Genomic DNA, 22,586 nt, shown 5'->3' with positions numbered 1-22,586 from the left:
AAACAAAGCTGTTAATAGCATCGGCACAAAATGGTTCTGGCACATCCTTGCCAGTGCACTGCAACGCAGGGGCTTGTGAGAACTGGGCTGATTGCTCTCCTTAGAAAGTCAGAGTAGCAGAAGGTGCAAGTTCCTCTCCTACTTCCATGCCACCTCTACAGCAAGACTTCTGGGCTGAACAAGACTCACCTCTCTGGATGTTAATCCCACTGGGCTCATACTTCTCTATCAGGCTCTGCACCTGCTCAGGTTTGGCTGGTGGGAAAAGGATGTCATTGAGGCGAGAGTCTCGCTGCTTCTTGTTGATAAACTTCGCCAAATGCTCTTTGGTCATGTAGGGCTTTGCTTTTAAATGGCTAAAGTGAGAGAAGTACAGAGGAGCACAGGTTAAGGCCTGTGTACTACCCAGAAAACCTTTTCACAAAAGAGAGGTTGGTCCTTCCTCAGGTAGGCAATGGGTGCCTGCCTCCCTGGGCCCACACATTTCTGTTTTGTCTACTTTTCTTCCCATAAATGATGCTTCCCACTGTGGCCCTTCTTCTTTCTTACTAATTCTGTAAGGAGGCTGTACGTATTTGAGCCTCTGACTAAAACTCTAAAGGGACTTGAATTTCAGAGCACACTGAATTGCTTTCCATACAAAGCCAAGTCCATTTAGGAAGTCACAGATTTAGCTACTTGAAAAAAACCAAAAGCCACTGGCTATTTGTGAGGATCTATGGTTCTCACGCTGTACATGGCCTTGTTTGGTGCAAGTCACATGCAGTATCACATTCGCATGACCTAGTGCTGATCGGGAATCAGCCCTCCTGATGGTGGCAGTTAAGAAAGAGTCCCTGCAGCACCGTGAGGTCTCATCCTTTTCTTCAGGCTGTGAGTGAAAGTGTTGAGTGCACTGGCACTGTTTTGTGACCTGGCTTCCTGCATTTCTAAGGCTTGAGACAAACCACGTAGCACAAAATCACCTCGCCCCTCCTTTTTCCCTCTCTTTTGCCACAAGAGATCCCAGTTCTTTGCTGTAGCTTGAAGGAAACTTACTGTGAGGTAAATATTTCATCAATCTCAGGCCGTGGACACAGATTCATGAGGAAAGTTTTATACACGGTCTCAGGGAAGTCCTCTGGGTTGATGGCATCGTTCTGAGAATGCAGTAAAGACACGTCAGTATCACAGACCCATGAAGGCTTTCACCTCTCCGTTAACACCCGCAGTCCAGCACCTGTTTGCGACAATGCAAGTAAGCAACTGGCACATCTGGCAAGGTGTTTAGGGAAGAACACATGCAGTGAAGAAGCACCATAATGCCCTATTTCAGAACAGACAGTTATTTAAACTGTCCCTCAGTGCCTCTTGTGTGATGGTATAAAGCTAAAGCTTGATGCAGTGGCAGGAGCTGTCAGGGGCCTGGACTGTACTCTCTGCATTGGCAGAAGCATCAAAATTAACCATCAGATCTGTTGCTTCAAAGAGCATAAAGTGAAACAGGTGGAAGGGAACGTTCTGCTTCTTGTGCCACATAATGCAAGCAATGGAGTCACAAGGGTTACCACAATGCCAACAGTAAGAATTGATCCTAGCCGACCTGCAGTTAAGGCATGGCAGCTAGCAGTAAGGAAGAGGTTTCACAGCAACTAACAGCATCTGGGATGATGATTTTTTCATAGCCAAGGGCATCACAGTCTGTGTAGACAAAAACATTATTCTCAAACTAGCGAGACCTTTGGCTACCTAGAGAAACTCTTACCTTGCCCTTTGGAAGATGACAAGCACTTAATGCTGCTTCCACCCTTTTCCTGTCTGCAGGAAACATCTGAAAAATACTAACCAGACAGAGAAAAAGAGAAATCACCACAATGTAGCAGGAGTGAAATCAAAAAGCCTGCATTTGGGTGGCTGGGAGCTGCAGCCAGAGTGCAAGACACTCAAAATGCACAGTGAAGGAGACTGAGAGGAAGACTGTAAACATGAACCAGAGAAGGGAGACAGTGTTTCTCCAAGGGAGTAGCTGATGTACCAAGTCCTATAAACCTACAGTGGATTTTTTGACTGCTGCCTTAATATAGAAGTTCTGTATTTCTGCTATGGACTCTGTAAGAGCCCTGTCACTGAACTACATCAGCTTACTCTCAAAATCCCTCCTCACTACCCTTCCCCTCTTGGAGCTGCTCCCTGTGGTAGCAGGCCTCATGCCACAAATTCCTCAGACACTTTCCCCCACAAGACACTATCCCATGTGGTAGCTGGCATTAGCAAGGAATAACTTGGTAGTCAAGACAACAATCAAAAAAAGCAAACAAATGTGCAAATTTGCTGCTCTAGAAGAAGTCAAAATTTTCTGGAACCAAAGGCTCTCGACGAATTCAAGGAACAAACTCACTACACAAGCTGGTATACTGCACGATGGAAGCACAAAGGTCTGCTGCTGCAGAAACCAAAACTCATCTCCAATTTAGAAAGCTAGGCACTGGTCTGCAGGGCAGAATTCACTTGGTCAAGCCTTCACCTTAAAGCAGCCCCTTTGCTGCACTATGGAATAGTAACAGTAGCTGAACTCTATCTACTTTCAAAATATCCCCGTCAGCAGCAATGAGGTCTCCTCCATGGATAAATTTAGATGTCTGCTCTATTAAGCTCCTGGAATCACAGGTGCTCACAGCCAAAAAGGGGAACAAAAAGTGCCAAATGTGTTGACAGGTGGAAGAGTGTTCAGTGGGAGCTGCAGCAGGCTTATGCAAACTCAGTGCATATCGGTTTCCAAGCTGCCCTTTGCAAGGCAAAAATTGCAGCAACTTTGTTATGATTCAAAAGGGATTTAAATGTCGAAAGAGAAAGGCAGATGCTCAGTGGAATTTTCAGAAGAATCCAGACAAAGAGTTTTGAAAGCCTTACCTATACTTGCACCTGGAGATACTGAGTATTTTTGTAAATCTGGCTCTTAATCTGGACTATTTAATGGTCTAACGCTTTATACAGTAAAGCATTTTTACCTCTGCAAGAAAGCAGACCAGGGCATTGAAGAGAGGTACATCCTGTACCAGACATTTTTCCTAGCTTATGTCAGAAGAATAAGCCATTTTCTCCCTGCAGTAATGCTACCTTGCTTGCATTTTAAAGATCAATTCAAAGTACTCTTCCCTAGTGTGAGTTATTCATTAAAGACCTATACATTTTTAAAAGCCCTTTGATGAATACACTGGTTTCTGACAGAATGAAATCTTGCTGGTTGGTGGTTTAGAAAACAAACAACAAAAAATGTTTATTGTTGAATAATGATCAACCATCCAGGAGCACATTTAGCCAGCATAGACTTAATCTAGAATCGTTATGCAATATAGCACACAGTAGGTAGCGTATTTACTACAGGTGATTAGCACTTGCCTCTTGTAATAATGTAACACAGCATAAACCTAGAAGCAGAGTGGTTCAGAACTTCCTAGTGAATACACACAAATGCACTATCTGCAGGTCCTTATTCTTAAAGCAAAAGATATTTATTTATGCACCCTTTTGGGTGAACATGGAATTGAACATGGCAGTGCAGCCTTTGGTTGCTCTATGAGTCGAATCAACATGGAGGAGCCACTGGATCAGCCATGGAGTAATTTTACTAGGGAAGACAGCGAGTGGCACAAAAACAGTTCTAGATTCATGCCACGCAGGTACAGGGGAGAAATAACAGGCTGGTCTTTGCTTCAGCAAAGCAGCCTTGGCTTGTTCTAACAGCAGTCCTACCCCGGTGCACAAGGCCAACCCTGGGGCCAGTGAAGGGCAAACCTCCACGTTCTGTGCTTGAACTGGCATTGACGTTGGCCCAGAGGGCTGCCTCAAAGGCTGCTTCCCTCTCGTGCACATCCAGAGTAAAGGCTGGGCATTGGAATTACACTAGTGAGAACGGCTGGTGGTCCCACATGAAGAAAGGAGACAAGTGAAAGTGATGGACCCCTACACTTTAGGCTAGCTGGGGAGTCAGGCAAAAAGTTCTCCAAATACAGAACTCCTTATATGAAAGGTTAAATTAATCCTATACTTCATCCACCTTTCAACTCAGGTTTGCAAAACAATCTGTGATCAGAATTTTACCAGAGTTGTTTGGTTTTGTTGATTATTTCTCGGCAAGAGCCAGAAGGTGAAATCTATGGCTGTTTAAGGCAATTTCTTGCTGTAGGTGCAGGCCACAAAAGTTCTCCCCTTCCAGACCCAGATTATGTCCCAGGCCCCTCCCTGGGAGGAACCTAGGTGGCAGCAGGAATCCTTTCATAGCCTGAATCCAGAGGGAATGATCTCTGCCTCTTAGGTGCAGAAAGAGCAGGCAGCTGAAGCCACCAGGTAACCACTCCCGTACCAGCTGCTCTGCCTTCAGTCTGACTGAACACACAAACACCCAAATATCTATACTCACTTCCTGACAGGAATCTTCCCCTCTGCATTAAGCTGCATCTTCAGCTTCACCAGGCTGTGAAAAAACCCACAAAATTATGAAAACACACTTGTACAGTTTTAGAGGTCCTATTAAGTAATGAGAAATAAAAAATACGCAACTGGGAAAACAATTTAACAGTCAACTGAAAATCAGGCCCTTCAGATGTCAGCTTACCTCAGATAGAATCTGTTAATGTTTCGTGGGAAGGAGAAACAGGCAAATTATAAGAGCTTAGATATCAGAAAAAGTCCTCTAAAACATAAGATATAATGATATGTCCTACTATTTAGCATTCCTCAGCAATCCTAGGTTGCCAACCAAATGGTATTACAGAGCAAAGAAAAGAGGCAGCACTTCGTTGGGGTGAGTGCTGTGACCTCGGTGGGAGACCCCTTTGAGGCTCAGAATTTCAGTTTGTCTAAATACCACAAGTGTGTTTGACTGGCTCAAGCACTTCTGTGCCAGCCAGCGCTCACACAACATACAGCACAGCTACCAAACCCCTGCCCGTGCCTTGGGGGTCCTGCACTGACACAGGACTTGGTTTGGAGGCTGCCAAAGGACATGGATGCTACGCAGCCTTTTCTTTCTAGTACACATAGAAAGGGAAGTACGTGAATGTTTCAGAGAACAATGTTTGTCAGAAATCACTTACATTTTCTCTAGGAAGGTGTACCGAGAAGCGTTGTATGTGAGAGGATTCCGAACGATGGCCATAATATCCTCAGCCCAGCTCTGGGAACAAACACACACACACAAAGCAGAGGCAGTTGGACGTTACAGAACTGCACCAAGAAGTACAGAGCGACAAATGTGGAAAGGGCACAGAACTGTGGAACAATTTGGGTTGGAAGGGACCTTTAAAGATCATCTAGTTCCAAACCCCCTGCCACGGGCAGGGACACCTTCTAGACCAGGTTGCTGAAAGCTCCATCCAACCTGTCCTTGAACACTTCCAGTGACGGAGCATCCACAGCTTCTTTGGACAATCTGTTCCAGTGTCTCACCACCCTCATAGTAAAAACTTTCTGCCTTATGTCCACTTAAAATCTTCCCTTTTTCAGTTTAAAATCATTACCCCTTGTCCTGTTACTACAGGCCTTGGTAAAAAGGCCTGTCCCGATACTGCTGGGCTCCAAATCCCAACCGCTGTGCCCTGGGCTTGGCTTTATCACATTCCTACTGCCTATATACACTTGACACTTTACCACGGAGTCTTTTCAGCTGTCTGTTTATCCACACAAAGCACATGAAGGACAAAAATGACATATTAAATGTCTTCTACTGGTCCTTTTCCATGCAAGGTACAAGCTTCTAGAACTATGGAAGTACCACACCTTACTGGAACATTAACCTGGTTGTTTATAACCTTGCCAATAACATTGACAGGGTTCAGGTTCCCCGTTTTCCCCTCCCCTTTCCCACTCCCCACTCAATGCCCCAATCCTTAGTGTCTCCCAGCACTTCCTTGCCCTCAGGACCCAATACCTTGCCAACATTCTCCTTGTAGGACACAAAGTTATGAAAAGTGAGGTCAACCATGTCAGGGCCAGATACAATAGTCAGAGTCTTAAGCAGGAAGGTGCTGTGAGGATAATCCAAGTTAAAAACCTCTCGGAGCTTCTGGCACTGCAAAAGAAACAGAACAGATGGGGATGAAGGGAGAATGAGGCAAACTATCTGAAAAAAACAGGGCCCAATCCAAACCCTGACCCAAATTCACGGCAAGCTTTTCAAGGGTTGCAAAATCATTTAATGTATTCTTCCTTTCCTTGGCTTTCCTTATTTTTCATCTTTACTCTGGAGCCTGCATTACCTGGATCCTCCATGAAACAAAACATTGTGACTATCATTACTGTGCAAACACACTGTTTTGCCCTGAAAAAGCAGAAGTTGGAGACTGCCCTTAAAGAAATTCCTTTTGAAACTTCAACCTGAACTTGCAGACAAGCCAAGGAGTATTTGGCCTGCTCATACCAGAGGTGCATAACCAGTTTAGCACAGACAGCCATTTGTCAAAACACAGGCTAAAAAAACCCCTCTTTTAGCTTAGTGTGATACCTTTTGCTGTAACCTCCCTCCACCACAAGAAAGATGGTTTTTGGGACCTGGAAGCTCTACCAGCTGTAGACCTGCTTGCTGCAGAGATGGGCTCTCTCCCTCCAAGTCACGTTTGCTGCTAGTTGTCAGTTGCTAGAAGTGTTTTTTCCATAGCAACTGCAGTATCCTACAGCGATGGCTCACCAGAGATTTGTTTTGTTAAGTATAAGGCTCATCCGATTAGTCATACTTGGATTTCATCACCATATAAAAGTATTTATAGAATCCCTTTAAATTATTTAGCATTTTCTGCATTCCTATGTAAGGCATCATTAAACCAAGGTATCCTGGAGTTGTACTGATGGTCGCTATTTATAATGAAAAGATAAAATTCCCGTGTCCTAGAATAAAGCACAGCCATTCATTATCTAAAGCGCAGGATATATCCATACAGAAGCAAACAGGGAGGCTGCCAGAGCACCTGCTCCTTCAGAAACTGCGGGCAAAATTAATGATCTGGGATTTTTGGCAAAGCAGGTCAGATTCAGAAGTTTAACTGGAACTGGAACCTGAGCTCTTGCTGTAGGCACAGACCTAGAGTCATGGCTGAGTTTCAACAAGTTACAGCATCAGTAACACCTTAACACATCACGTGTCACGTGAACCGCAGTGAGAGAGGTTTTAGCTAAATGATTTCACCTTTGCGTTTGCCGTAAACTCGGAGCGTGTACAAAGTCAGTCGCTGCAGTACAGCTCGCATTCAGGGACTTGTTAAGCTGCTACTAACTGGACCAATATCTGAATCCCTGCAAGCTGAAAAAAGCAAACTCCCCGATCTTAGACTTCCATGGACCTTAATTTAGCCCAAGCCAGCTACAAACCCCAATATGTAACCATCTGTTTGCATATCGCTGTGATTCAAATGGAAGGAATTTCCTTTCTGCCACAAAATTTTCTCTTTACATTTGGACTGTAATAGCAGAAACTCCAAAACTGCTCAGCTTCACGCATTCTTGTGTGTTTGCATGACATCACACACAAAGCTGCATATATATTCAACAAGAAACTCTGCAGACTTTCCACTGCATTTTTCCAAATTTCTGGAGCATTTGCAATGTTGACACATCTGTAGCAAACAGACATCTTCAGGAAGAACAGGATTATAACTCAAGATCATCTGACTGCTGTCTCTCACTCTAAAAGCGGCTCTCCGCAGGAGTAACTGAAACCTGTATAATCCAAAAGCATTTGGAGGGAAAGAAGGAGGAAAGCAGTCAGCCACCCAGATTTGCCTGTTTTCTAATAGTTAGGGAATTTCTAAAATGGCTCATTCTTGCTTTGTGAGCAATTTTCCTTTGCAGAAGCGAGCAGCACCCACACACCCACACCTCCCTTCCACGCTCATAGCAACTCCTCGATGGAGCCTAACTTTTCATTGCAAGTGGCAAAGCGTTAGGATTTTAACTTCAAATTTAACTTCATCTTGCAAACCCACTGGCATTTGTTCAGTTTCCTTACCTCTAGTGTTGTAAACTACGTGAAGCTAAGACAATAGAGAACTTGTGGTTTACGCTGAACTCATTTCCTGCATTTGTTACAAACCGGCTCCTCCCAGCCCTTCCTCCTCTGCAAACTAGTGTTGCTTGGCTCTCCAGCAGACATTGCTCTTCACGCCATGTCCCCAGCAAGCTGAATGCTGCATCAGAGCGTTTGCCTTTATCTAGCTGTGCTCCACCAGACAAAACTGCCGCCTGCCATGTTTGGCAATGGCTTGATATCCCACCACCTTCTCAGAAGTCCCCGTTAGCTTTAGCCTGTGCCACTTTTTATATGCCATGCCCCTTATCAGCATTAACTTACGGCACCTCCTAACGCCATGGTGAAGTTGATAGCTTCATTTTATGAGAAGCAAACTGCAGCAGGGAGAGGATGATTTTGTTAGGGATCTAAATTAGGTCATATTTTCCCAGTGACTGACTTCCTGCCTGGCCTTAAGCAAGCTGCTTGCTTTCTGCTGCCTGCTTTACATGGGGATTATCTCCCTCCCAGGATAAACACAGTGATGTTGGCGTTAACACTGAAATGAAGATGGTGAGAGGACCACAGGCTGTGTCCAAGAGCACTGAACCTGATGCCATGGTTGCGTCTTGGCTCTTCCATAACCTGTACGCCTTTAGCACCTCGTGCTGCAGCTTCACTACATAATTACTTCGTGTCATGTTGCAGGTGGCCATAACGGGAAAATAGGAATCACTACATGAAAAACAGGACAACCATATTAGCCATGCAAATCAGAAGGGAAATGTGCTTAGCAAATCCACTTAAACTCCCAAATAAGCAGAAAACAACCCATCAGCAGAGCGGTTGAAATACAGATTCGGCTTGCATTTCACTTCCCACCCTCCTGATTTCCCTAAAATCCTCATCTGTACAAACCACATTCATAGTCCAGAGAAAAGCAAATTCTGATGCAAATATAAAGAAAGAGCTAGGCTTAATACAAGAGACAGAGACGGACAGTCATTTCTCTACTTGAAATGGGATATAGCCTGGGATAACCAGGACTTGCCACAGCTGCCTGCACTCACTGCACTCTGACAATTTTGTATATTCATGAAACATGCAGCATGATGCAATGTTCATGGTATTATAAGACAGGATGTGACAACAAATCTTCTCTTTTGGAGAAGGAAGGTCTTGTTTGGTTGCCAGAAAGCAAAGGGAGCACCAAGATTATTGAAATGCCTTTGGCTCTGCAGGTAATGCTCATGTCCTCAGTAGCAGCACCGCTCCATCACGGGATTCAGCAACAAGACCCGACTGCCGAGAAGCAGGGAGGGCTGTCCTGCCACCAGCTGCACCGCGGGGGGCCCCCGACTCTGCGCCAAGCATCTCAGCGAGATGAGGCAGAAAAAAAATATTACGCAGATGAAGCACTCTCAGCTCTCATTGCTGTCTTATCTAAGGGAACCGGAAAATGCAGCAGCACACAGATTCACACAGCACAAAATAACCCACGGCACTCTGGAATCGAGCAGGAACAGACTGCAAGGGAGACATGCAGTCTGTGCATCCTCAGTAACTTCTGTCCCTGTGGTCAAAGAGCTCACTCTGCAGAAAGATGGAAGAGGCAGAAAAATGGCCCAGGGTGGTAAAATGCTGTTATTCAGATGTGACCATTTCCTCACTTGGCCCCTGCTCTACTATTTACAAATCCTTTGCAAGCCACAGGCTTCTACCCGCTTTTCTCTTGCATGCACATGTATCAGTTTGTCTCCGTGCTTCTTGTGATCACTCTCTTATTTGGAGGCCTGAACATCAGACTTTTAGTTCCATCCTGTGCTCACACACTGCTGAATCCACAGCGTAGCGCCGAGATGATGCTCAATCCCCAGAGCTGCTGCTTTCCCCTGGGATGCGGCAGAATGACTGACCACCCACAATGTGTTTGTAGTCCGCGGCTCAGCCCTCAGCTCAGCTCCCAGTGCAACGTGAGTGCTCCCTGCATTGTTCCCAAACAGTACTCGTTCCTACTTTATCATCTCACAATATGGCACGTGAAATACCTTGGTATCATTTTCTCCCTTGTACATGTTCAATTCAGAGTCTGCATCTCTAAGTTCAGTAACAACAACATGCATATGGAGGATGAAACTGTTTTATAATCATGACAGTCAGAAAATACAACTTCTGTTTTTGTAAAAAATTATGCTTGTTTCAAAGCCAATGCTTGCTGAAATGTCTAAACAAAACCCAAGACGAAGCCAACAGCCCAGCAGTCTGGCCTAAAACATCATGTATTTTGGTCCTAATTATTACATTCTCTGTCAGCGTTCTGGGGTCTTGGTGCATCAGAAAAAAAAACAAAATGGAGCAGACATTATTGTTCCTTGTTACTGAAAGGAAAACACAGAATTGCATCGTAAATAACATCTTGATCTGCTTTGGCATGCTGCTGAACTACATTCAATAGCTTTTTATCTGGTCTCATTTATGTTCAAAGTCCCTGCTAATTCTTATCTTCATTACTCTTGAACATGCGCCAAAGTTCATTCTGCCCCATCTCTCAAAAAAAATTTCCATGGAGAAAAAACACCACAGAATACTGAGTAGCTCTCAAAGAAAATAAAACAAAGGGGGTGAAAAGGGGAAACCTGCACATGCATAGATGAGGTCACGGGAGGACTTGAGGGCTGTGTGCACGCTTACGTGCTAACATACCAGGAGGCAAGGGCTCAGGGCGGGGGCAGAAGGGAGAGTCGAGTCTGTCTGAAAGAGCATGGTCGTCCCTCACCTTCAGGCAGGTTCAGTTCCAGGAATCATTCCTTCTGGGGCAAACAGCAGTGGCCCTTTTCATTTAGAGGTAGCTCCTACTGCTGCCAGCCCTTAGTGACTTGTCCCTTTTCCAATGCCACACTTACTGTGCGGGGGACAACAGGCTGAGCACTGACTCCCTAACATGGGCAGTGTCAGGAAGCAGGTCCCACCAGTCCCTGCCTCCCAGCTTGCAGGGACAATGCTGTGACCTGGGCTGGCAAGGGACTGTGATTTATGGCAGGTCTTTTCAGAAGTGTTTTTACTGTGTGGGCGCTTTGGTGTTATTCTTCCTGCTGTGTATAGAGAGGTTACAAAGGAAAACCCCAAAACTCTTGCTTAACAGCAGCAGGAAAGTGTTACTGAAATAACTCCCGACATCCACAGTACCCCACCAGCAGGAGACTCATTTCACCTACGTTGGTCTGAAAAGCACTGGCCACATTCCACCCTCATGCAGCTTGAGCTACAGCCAAAAAGTGCACAGTACCTTGCAGACGAGAGCAATAGTGCTGATGCTCTCAATAAAATGCTTTCCTTCCTTATAAATTCCTTCAGTCGTAATTCAGTATGAAAACCAGAACAGCAGCTTTGTCTCAGAGGCTGTAGATTTACTGTGGTGTCACTTGCAAGGGGAAAGGATGCTTGATCTACTATTGGTACTACCCAAAGCCGGGATCATGCTCACGCAGAGTTACACCAGTCTGCACCCTTCTCCTCTACTTTTAGTCAATGAAACAAGTAACCATTTGTATTAATTGCAGCAGTTATATCCCACAAAGACTCCAGGCCATTATTTCATAATAGGGGAGACAGCACCCTTTTCCATTTTTCCACCCTTCACTTCCAACAGATCTTGGTTTGCTTCATCACACCAGTTTTTCATATTTATACCTTTTTGTAATGATACACCAGACATAGCCGCCATATGTGGAGGGTGTGGTGATTCACATTAAGGAGTTTTCACTGCTTTCTGCATTCCTTTGAGCAAATTCTGCTCTCAGGAAAGCCAACTGAATACACAACTGAAGGCTTTAAGCAAGCCACGCAGCAGCATTATGGATAGCGTAGCCACATGTAAGACAGACACGTCCAGGAGGGGATGGCACAAGACCTCCCATCATCCCCTAAGAGAAAGGTGGATAAGGAGCCAGCCTAGTGCATTTTAGTACACGTTGCCACAGAGATGCCAGAAAATTCCCTGAAATAAAACGGAACTTCTTTTAAATGGGTCTCTCTGAAATGCAGAATTCAAAAAGCACTTGGGATTTTCATAGCAGAGATTGTCATCAAGTGCATCATTTCTGCTGTTGGAAATAATAAATCACTTGGTGCTTGACCTTTGTTTCTTTGTAAAAAATGAGCTGTAGCCAATACCAAGGACTGTAAAATACTGTTTCTGGCCTATCACAATGGCTAGAATACAACAGCTACACCAGGTCAGACCACAGGTCCATCCAGATGCCTGGGGGAAAGTGTAAGAACAGGGCAAATGCAATGATACTTCCCTGACACATTTCTGCAGCTTCCAGCAATTTGTGATTCAGCAACTTCCTAAACCAGAAGCACTATCTTGCTTTTAATGACCCTCAAAAGGCACTTCCTTCTTGTCCTGACTTTTTAAATTCATGTACATTTCCAGGACTTGTGCAGGAAGGCATCCCACAGCACAGTGACATGAGGTGTAAAACAGCAGCATCTCCTTCTGCTTGTGCTGAACCTGCCTTTGGAAAATTCCATTTGATGTGTAGCTCTCACACTGGAAGAAACACTGAGTAACTGCTTCATGCTCACCTTCTCCAGTCAACTTCTGATCTTACAGCACTCCACAACACTCCTCCACATCCTTATCTTTTTTTTTTTTTGCCAGACTATAGTCCCTGCCTGCTCAGATGCTTTTCCTACAGCAGCATTTCATTCTTTTATTAGTCTTGCTGCTCTTCCCTCCTTTTCCAGTTCTTCTTTGCCTCACTTGAGACAAGGACACTAGAAATCCACAGGTATGTGGGTGCATTCCGGGTGCGCACAGTGGCATAGTTTCCTAATTCTCTCCTTGTACTTCCTAACATAAAACTTAGTTTTATGAGCAAATATTATTGAACACTGCATTGGTACTTTACCAAACCCTTATGACCTTGTTTCTAAGTAGCAGTAGTCAATGCTGAGCCTGTCATTATGGCAGATTAGGATTGGGATTTTTTTTTTTTCCTGTGTGCATTGCCTGATTTTCAGCTATACTAAATTTTATCACTTATCATCCAGTCAATCAGCAATTCAAGGTCTTTCCACAAGTGTCCCTTTATTACCCCAAATAACTCTGTGCCATTGGCAAACTTTGTCTTATCTCTATACACCTCTTTTGCAGATCACATATGAACACACCGTATGTCACAGGCCCAAGCACTGATCTTTGTGGGAGCGTGCTGGTTCCCTCTCTCTTCTCAAGGGACCTTTAATTTTTTCCATGCAAAGTTGTCCTCTCTTACTCTGTTCTTTAAGAGCCTTTGCTTATGATGGGAATCACACAGACCACTTTTCAATCTTATTGAAAAAGTTTAGAGCTTACTATGGAACACAGCTGTTGCTTCCCACTCCTCTCTTGCTTTTTGCTACCCTGGTACTGCTTAGGAATTTCCTCATTCTTTTCACAATCTTCTGTGCTTTTATTAAAAATCTCTTTTAAAAGGCCATTTTAGCTTTTCTCTGGATATGAAATGTGGTCATCCCAAAACTGTACTGTGAATTACTCTTAAAAAAAATAAAGGCAGGTGTGTGAGAGTGTGTCTTGTTTCCAGGGCATTTCCTTGCTTGTGAGCAGGGGTTCGTTACCGGAAGATGCTGTTTCAGAAGAAGGTCCTTCTGTCTAGAGGCAGCTCTGACACTGCACTTGTGCCAGTGTGTTTCTCCTGGTAGTCTCCAGTTAGTCTTCTTTAAACAATTGTCAGAATCTAGGACATCACTCACCAGCCTGCCTGTTGCCACCAGAAGGATATACAATACAACTATGGCCTCAGTACTTACACCATCAATTTATTATCTCTATCAAAGCTGAATTCATTTCGTAAACAGTTTATTCCTGAAAGTTTAACACCCTAGAAAACAGTATCTCATGCCTCTCCTTTAAGCTGGCCTTTTCCTTGGTGCATTCTGCCTGGAGTGTAGCACCTAGCCCTACCAGCTCCAAATATTTTATCCTCTTAAATGAAAAACAACTTCTGAGAGCTTTTTTCCAAACAAATATGCCCACAAAACAAGTTGCAGACAAAGTTTTAGGCTTGTTGAAAACTCAAGTATGTTTCATTCTAGTCAGTTTCCAAGAAGAAACACAGTTTCTCAGAAGGAATTATGATTCTTAAGAATTGCGTAAGATGGGTACTGTTCTTGAGCTCTGCTGTGCCTTTAACACCCACCTCATTATGGTCTTTTGAGAAACACCAGTTTTGGGGAGCTCTTGAACAGGCATTTTCAAAGCAGTACTAAGAAAACAGCTGTACTACTTAGACAAAGAGGCTGCACTAGTCTCTCAGTATACATTGCAAAACCTTCCCCTTTTGTGTTAGACTGAGAATCGCCTATGTTGTCTATATGTAGCCATTACCTTTACTCCTTTGTTTCCTTTTCACATTCTAGCTTTACTTCAATTTTCTGCTTGCCTTTTCTGTACATGGAAATGTTAAAAACAAACAAAAAACAGACCCAGAAAAAGAGTCCTACCCAAGGACAACTTTGCAGCAGGAACTCAAATTATAACTGAAACCAAGAACAAAGCCATTATCATGTGCTTCCCTTCGTCTGCCACCCTACAAGCAGACAATTTAAAATTATTTGGGGAAAAAGAAAAACACACACTAGGTTTTTGCTAAACTACATTTTCTTCCCTTTAAAGGGAAAAAAAGACCCCACCACACACTGCGTTGGAATCTCACTGTAATTACAGGTTTGTAGCTGCCTTGACCCAGCCTGTGCATCTTTGCACAAGAGAGAAGCTCCAGTGACTCAACAGAGAAGCATCACAAGTCTCCTGCAGGACTTCCCTGTGTAGCTCAGTGAACGTAAAGGTCAGGCCAAGATTAAAGCTAGCCAGATACATAGCAGGGGGGAGAACACAGCTGCTGTGCACAACACAAAATAAGTCTTTTGGCAAGTGCTCTGGAGGGGAATTGTTTCTTTCCTAGCCTTCTGGCATATTCTTTCCAACAAGCTCATATACCATAGTCCTGAAGCGCCTTTCTTTTGGGTGCACTGAGGAGCCCTGGGGAGTTCAGGGACAAGAGTAATGATGCCTTTTCTGTATTTACGTAGTTGTGATGTAAGGAGACAAGGTCCTCGCCACCTTCTTGGAACAGAAAGCCAGGATAAACCGCCGCAGCTTATGCCAAAGCCCCAGGCAGCCTTGCCTTTCCCACACGAACAACCAGCAGAAATGAAGCTATGCACTCACCTTGGGGATTTTGGCAAACCGCCCTACTCTGGTATCTCGGATGCTGGTTATATCCAAAATTTCCATTTCCTGTGACAGAATAAGGACAAGGAAGATGAGAAAAGACATAAAAAGGAAGAAAAAAACCCCACCACCACTGCAGAGCCCCCAGAAACTGCAAAGCAGGTCTCAGCCTGTGCCCTTCCCTGAGGAAGAGCTCTCCTACCAGGAGCAACGCAGGCAGGGAAACAGCAGCTGATATGCCAAGCTGGCAGGCTGGCTAGTGCAGAGGCAGCAGTTTCTGCAGCACTGTCCTCTTCAGGGTGAGCCCATAGGCCCAGTGTGGATTACCACAAGAAGGAGTGTATGACATGCATACAGGTTTATATGGGGACACTCTACCCCAGTTACAAGTCAATGTGTTAATACAACCCACTCATGTTCGCAGCCTGTCTTTTGCCTCCACACATTCAACACAGAGCAGCTGAGCTGCAAGGCAGGCAGGACCATTTCTCTCCCTAGGTCACTCCCAGCAGACCGTCACCTAATCTGTTCTGAAGCAGCTCCCATGGAAGACATTCCACAATCTTCCCCCAGGCAGCCCACCCCACGTCCTCATTACTGGCTAGTTGTCATGTTTATTTTGTTTGTTCTTTTAATATCCAACCTGAGTTTCCTTCCTCTGTTACTGATTTGTCTGCTCACCACAGATCTGGAGAACAAATTATACTTGTTGCACTAGATAATATTATTTTCCAAGATCACAATAATAAACAATGTGGATACCATGTCTTCTGGCTGTATCCCCATTATATTGTCAAGCAGGATGGAAATTTTACTCATAATCCCACTCCTTTCTGAACCCTAGTGCGAAAGCAGTGCATTTTTTCTTCTTTGTGTTCATGATAAGCAGATCTTACGGAGAGTCAGCCAAAAATTGGTAAGTCACATGAGTTCAACATACTACACCATGCTCTGTACTAGCCCATCTCTTGTCCCTGGCTACTGTGCTCATGCCAGCCTTCACAGGACCTTCACAAGCCTGCCCCAGCTCCCTCTGACAGCTAGTGTTTGCCCACCACTCTTGCTAGCTCACACTGTCTGCAGATTCCCTCAGAGGATAAGAAAGATGCCAGACAAGTGCTTCCCCAAGGATGTAAAACACGCTGTTGCTCTACTGCAGCTCTCACATTTGTTTACAGTTTATTTAAGGTGCTAATCAATGGTATTTTTCAGGAACATGTGACCCCCTCCAGTCTAGGTTTCCTCATGTCAGCTATGCTACCTTCCCAGGTAATTAAATCCCTCTCACTACTAACCCACAGAAATATCTCTGCTTATGATGGGTGACAATAGCTCCCCTTGCCCCACTTTGTGCACCACTTCTTCCTGCTGTCTGCTGGAACCTTTACAGCCAAAATTCTACTGCAGGAGCAGACCTTGAAAGGGGAGCATGACTGAGATGGCTGGAAGGAGAGCACATCTAGAGGGATGTGACATTTCTTAGCCTTGCAACACTGTTCTCTGAGGATACAGCTGCATCACAGTGCCCTGTCCCAGCTGGCATTGGGGCACCCTTCTGAAAAGGCAGAGCTCATCAAAACACATCATGTCTCTTGGCCAGGGCACTGTGCAGGACTACTGTCTCTGTCTCTTTATCTACCATGCCTCTTCAGCATGTAGGTCACGAGGAGGAAGTAGAGCCGAACCACAGCTCTGCTCTGGAAAGCAGAAGTAAGCCCAGCCTTCCACCTCCAGTCAGCCAGATCTCTCCACTACTCATTGCTACTCATCAGTAAGGAAATGAATTCTCCTTCCTAAATTTGTTGCCTCTCACTCTCTTCCAGCAGCCAGCATCCTGCTGTTTACCTCTGCCAGGGTGCACGCACCATCCTGGCCTGAGAGGAGCACAACTTGCTCTCCAGACTGTATGTAATGTCTACATCACTACAGTCATTACTTTTATTAAAATGTCTAAAACCCCAACAACTCAGTTCATTACAACAGGTGCACACGGTACACGTTAGCTGAAGCTGCATACACCTAGCCATTTCTTTCCAACTGCACCACCGTACAGGGTTGGGAGAATCATTTAGCATGCTGGTTAACAGTGATATCAACACCACTGTTCTTTGTGAAGTCCTTTGAAGCACATCTAATGAATTTTGCAGGTATAAGATGCCGGCATGACAAAAAGGTCACACGAATCTCTCTGGCATGTTCACAGCTTAATTTCTTGCCCTTTTCTGGAACTCTGAAGACAGATAAATCTGCCCTTGAATAAGTACAAGACTCCCAGGTCCTTTGAGAAAGGGCTTCCTGCTAAGTGGAATGAGTATGGTGGTTTGTTCCCAAGTGCAGACCTCAAGCACTTATGGTGTTTTAATCTCGCACAAACTTAACCTGGCTATTTGGAGACCAAGCTGTGAAGTCTTAGGACTTACCTTATTCTGATAGGTCCAGTATAAGTAAAAGCCCTTTGGATCCACTCGAAGAATCACAGGAGAAGCACCTGCTGTTTCCTGACAAAAAAACCAAAAACCACAGAAAAAGGTTAGAACCTTACACGATGTGCTGGCTTGCTTTCTTTGTGGAGAACCCATCACGGGACGTAAGGTTCCCAGTTCAAATATAGACGCGGTTGGGTGAATCATCATCTGTGATTTATGGAAATGAACCAGAGTATTTTAGTACATCTCCAGAGTAACGGCGTGAGGCTACAGAAGCAGATCTTTGCTGAAGCCCAAGTCTCACCAGCACCAAGCATTTAGCTAGAACAACTCTCTTGGAGCTTTCTATACAATGGATTAAGAAAGTACCTGTAGATGCAATTAATTGTTTCATTTGAACTGCCTTCCTCCCAAAGCACCAACTTCATTCTATGGACTCCCAAAGTAGCCTAGGCCAAGCAGAGGTAGCATTCATCTGTGGCACCCACCACCTAGGTGCTAGTTATCTGGGCTTTCTTTACAGAGAATGGGTCTAGTCAGGAACAGGTCAAGGAGGGGTCCATCTAATACAGCAGACAAGCCTGCTTTACGTGGCAATTCTTAAACTCCGTGGACTAGCTCTACACAGACTATGAAAAGAAGTGGCTATTTAAACACCAACACTACAGGCACAAAATTAGATTAAATTATTCAGGGCTGATCCCAAACCCCATACAACTGCAAGGCCCTCCAGATCAGAGCCAAGGCACATACTGCAAAGACGAGATAGGCTACTGTGAGCTTGTGTGCTTTGCCTTGGAATAATTACACTGTGTCTGCATGTCCAGTTAAAGGCAACTCCACAGACATTTTCAAGACAGCATCCACTCCCATCTCACACACAAGCCTGTGCTGAGAGATGAGTTAGCGTGAGCTCTTTGGAGACAGAGATGAAGGACACTTGGTGCCTCTTCTTGGGTCCCAGCCCATTTGCTCATTCCATATAGATGGCTCCTGAACTGCACTTGACCTCTGGTGCCACAGAAGACAGGATCATAAGGCCTATCAGCCATTTCTAGGAAGGCTTCAAATTCAGTTCAGGAAGCTGAAATACCCAGCTACTGAGATGAAACCAGTAATGAAATTTGGAAGTTGTATTTGTCACTTGGCCTTGGTTTCTTCTGTTTGTTATTGAACTCATGCTTTACCCCAGAGTGTATTTGTATTTCCTGGGATCTCCATTTCCAGATCCAGTATTCTTCATTAAACTGCCCATGCCACAGTACGCTCTCCTTTTACTCCCTACTTTCTCATGCTGTACCAGGGACAATGCTGATCTGCACAGCATCACGCCCATGTTCCCAGAGCTCTTGGTTAGCTCCCTGAACACATGGCCACAAGCCGCAAAGAGCAGAACAGGCACTATACTACTAATGAGTATCATGCCATGTTTCTAGATTAAACTTATCTCCTATGAAGCAGCTTTCTTGAAAGCAAGTTGAGGCTGCAATAAGGACTGCTGATGGCTGGCCTCCTGTCAGGATCATGCATGTTATCATGATCGGGACATGCATGGCTGTGGGGTGCAGGTAGACTCCTACAGGGTGGCTCCTGGCAACAAAGGAAATGGTGAATTTTACAGAAGACAGTCTGGCAGCCAAATTGGCTGCTGCTTACACCATGGAGTTCAAATCTAGGGCAGAGAGTAAGCATTGTTTGGTAAAATCCTGTAATCTATAATCTTTAAGAGATAGAAACATTTTTGCTTCTATTATGAGGTTTAAGAATCAGCATAAAGCCAAATACACATGTATCTGTTCCACTTAAGAGGTCAGCTACTACACTGTGCCCTACCCGAGGTGTTGAAAGTGTTCCCAAGCTGGTTCTTGAAATAAACTATCATCCATGTAGTAGGACTTAACCTCTTTACTCTGCTTGGTAGCCCCAGCTTGCTGAATGCTAAACAAAGTGCACCTGAGTTGTTCCTTACCCCAAGATGTGGCAGCTAACTCAGTGGGGCAGGACAGAACAGTCCTGCCTGTCAGAGATCCTACTGCACTCTCCTCTGGAGAATACATTACAAGTGCTGGACAAGGTGAAGGCACTAGAACAAAAAGTGTGGTTTTCCTTTTCTCAGGAAATGGTTGGGTATAGTTAATGTTCCAGTCCAGTTCCACAAGATACAGAGCAATGCAAGGAGCCAATCTGATCTACCTTCATTCCTTTGCCTCAGATATTGTGGAAGGCGTTCAAAGCTGTTACCAACAGCACAGCCAGGTCATGTCAAAGAGCGACACAAAAATGCAGGCCCATGCCCTCTAAAGGGCAGCAATCCTGCAGCCTGGAGCTCTTGCCATCACTCTTTGCAGCTGGCTCTAACTGTGGAGGAGGAAAGCAAGATGAGATGGAGCAACATGACCAGGACAGCCCACTTGTGGAGAAGGTTTTCATTATTGCTGGAGGTCAAGTCTGTAAACTACTTAGTGATTAGAGGCAAACATTTAGGAATGTTTACAAAACTGTAAACTTTAGGGAAAAACCTACATGGGACTTGAGGTCCCCAACTCCTATGGTTGCAGCAGGAAATAAACACTTGGTGGGTCTTGGAAGCCCAACTTGACTCACCTTAGGTTTCAAGGGAGCCTAACTATCCCAGGAATTTCCAGCAAGATACTTAACAGCTTAAAGATTTTTGGAAAGTGGTCTCCAAGGACTGAGCATAGAAAGTCAGCAGCGATTTCAGACAAGTTTGGCTACTGTTATTCTCAGAAACCAGATCCCTGTTCAAATTTAAAGAAGCCACAAGCACGTTCTGCAGGCAGTGGGCTCACTGGAAAGAAAGGGAAGGCTGCCCTCTCCACTATACCCTGGTGTCATCCTCCTGTTTATGTACAGCTAGTGGAATAAATGCCCCGTGGTATTCCAACTTGTATTCCTCAGCATCCATCCTTTCTGTCAGCTGTATATTAGTTTGCGCTCTCATTTCTCAGTGCCGCGGGACCACCCCTGCTTATGCTGCACACAAGTGATCTGCCTCCGCCGCACACACTGCCTTGGGACTTAAAACTCTATTCCAGCTTTACACCCAACCAAAGTAAGCACTAATCCCTCCTGCACCGCTGCTGGAGGCTCCCTCTAATGCATCTCATTCGCACTACCACATCAAATGTTTCCCCCAGATCTTGGTGACTAATCATAACCTGGCCTGCCCCCCCATTTTATCAACATTCATGCTCAACAGCAGACAATTCACGCTTCAGACAAAACAGATAGGCAGCTGCTGTCCTCTTGCTCAGGTATGTGGGTATTAGGGTACACACTCTTTTGCCTTCTTAGAAAGTGAGGAGGGGAACTATTACATTCCAATTAACTTCTCTGCTGCTGTTCCACACACACTCTTCCCCTCACAATGAAAGGCAAACAGAGACTGCAAACCAAGTGGGAGGCTCTGGTGCTGTTAAAGCACAGGTCTCTTGTTGCTTGGCCACTGTGCACTTGGTAGCTCACTGAACCACCAGCCAGGCAGGCGTGGGAGGACACAGCTCACCCTCTGATCCACTCCAGCAACAAGGCCATAAGAGGAAGCAACTTGGAGCCTGATTTCCTCTCTATCTGCAAAGCACGGACAGTCCGCTCAGCTCTGGAGTAAAACCTACCCCTGATGCTCCCCCGGACAAGTCAAAATGCAGCATATGCCTCTCAGCCTGAGGAGACTCCCAGCAGCGACCGCCTTCCTGAGAGCTGGTTCACAAACACAGACAGGACCCTGGGGTCCTACGCCCAAGAAGCTGCACACACAGACCCAGTGGCACACTCCATTCGCTTCCATCCTCCAAAATAACAAGAGGTGCAGAAGCCACATCACCAAACCCTAACGCATGTGCCCTTTGTTTTTAGCTCTCAGCTCTCCTGTTCTCAGTTCACTCTCCCTATCCATCACTGCTCTCAGGTATGACACACAATGTCCCACCCCCTGTGCTCAATACATGCTCCCAGCCTCCCCAAAAACCTCAACCAAAACACTGTATCTGCCCTACCACCACACATATAATCTAGTGAAGCAAAAACCCCGGTACTCACATCATCCCATTTGATGAAGCGCTCACCCTTGGACAGATACTCCTTCACCTCCGGGGGCTGCAGGACAGGGGTAAGCATTGACATTCTGTCCCACAGATGTGCTCCTCGGCTACCAGAAGCAATAGCAGCTGCACAGTTTGCTCCTCCTTGGCCCCCTCTCCTCTATCTCTGCCTCTCACATGGCAGGGCGCTCTGCCATTGCCACTGTTGGCATCAAGCAAACACAGCAAACAGCCTCTTATATCCCAGCCAAATTTAGGAGGGGCAGGGACAGGCAGGCAAAGACCAATGAATCTGCATTGTAAATCAACAGGTCTCCAAGCAAGCAGAAGCTCAGCCCAAGGTCACCTAGAGGAAAGCTAGGAATGGATTGAGATGCCCGCGTGGGCAGTCATGCACGCACGCCCGCTGTCTCTCCAGGAGGGACCTACTCCTCGGAGTAGTACTTGTGAAGTGCACAATTCGTAGCGCTTCCGCAACTGAACTTCCTTAAATGTTCTCTTTGACGAAGTGCAGGCATTGCCAGCCGACATTCAAACTATTTCAGCAGATGTGGTTACAGAACAGCTCAGGCTTTGGCTACAAGCAGACTGCCCCCTTCATGTGACAGGCCAAATATCACATAAAATAAATGTACTCTGCTCTGTACAGACTCCATTTCTGGGGCCACTGGCTGCACCGTCCAGTCCTTAACGTTTTTCCTTTCTCTTATGGGGTCTTCTGAATGTCAACCTGAAAAGTGAGACAGACCAGCAGAGCAGATGGGAATTCCACAGACAAATGAAATAAAACATTCACAGGAGTCCCTAGGGACTGCAGTATTCTCCAGATTCACTTGGGTCTACTGCAGATACTGTGGGAACACAGAATGGGAGAGATGTGT

The 22,586-nt window shown here is 45.3% G+C and overlaps 1 protein-coding gene across 4 annotated transcripts in view; it reads right to left on the bottom strand.

Annotated features, from left to right (window-relative positions):
• Positions 1 to 22,191, bottom strand: part of PLCB2 (phospholipase C beta 2) — a 48,344-nt gene extending 26,153 nt beyond the window's left edge. For 2 of the 4 annotated variants that reach the window (XR_008824276.1, XR_008824277.1), the window contains exons 1-9: positions 21,704 to 22,191; positions 17,639 to 17,716; positions 15,216 to 15,284; positions 5,909 to 6,049; positions 5,076 to 5,155; positions 4,400 to 4,453; positions 1,745 to 1,820; positions 1,039 to 1,139; positions 190 to 356 (exon numbers count right to left, since the gene is read on the bottom strand). Coding sequence is in view for 2 of the 4 variants with exons in the window: in XM_056354034.1 (XP_056210009.1) it covers positions 190 to 356; positions 1,039 to 1,139; positions 1,745 to 1,820; positions 4,400 to 4,453; positions 5,076 to 5,155; positions 5,909 to 6,049; positions 15,216 to 15,284; positions 17,639 to 17,716; positions 21,704 to 21,787 (850 nt within the window). In the remaining 2 variants the exon portion in view is untranslated. Of the gene's footprint in view, positions 1 to 189; positions 357 to 1,038; positions 1,140 to 1,744; positions 1,821 to 4,399; positions 4,454 to 5,075; positions 5,156 to 5,908; positions 6,050 to 7,978; positions 8,218 to 15,215; positions 15,285 to 17,638; positions 17,717 to 21,703 lie in introns of those variants that run through there. The other 2 variants (XM_056354034.1, XM_056354035.1) reach the window with 2 other exon arrangements.
• Between the last annotated feature and the right edge of the window lie 395 nt (positions 22,192 to 22,586).

This window comes from Falco biarmicus, chromosome 10 (assembly GCF_023638135.1).
Source record: "Falco biarmicus isolate bFalBia1 chromosome 10, bFalBia1.pri, whole genome shotgun sequence".
Taxonomy (NCBI): Eukaryota; Metazoa; Chordata; class Aves; order Falconiformes; family Falconidae; genus Falco; species Falco biarmicus.
Note: the sequence above shows the minus strand (reverse complement) of the source record. Positions and strands in the feature narration are given on the sequence as shown.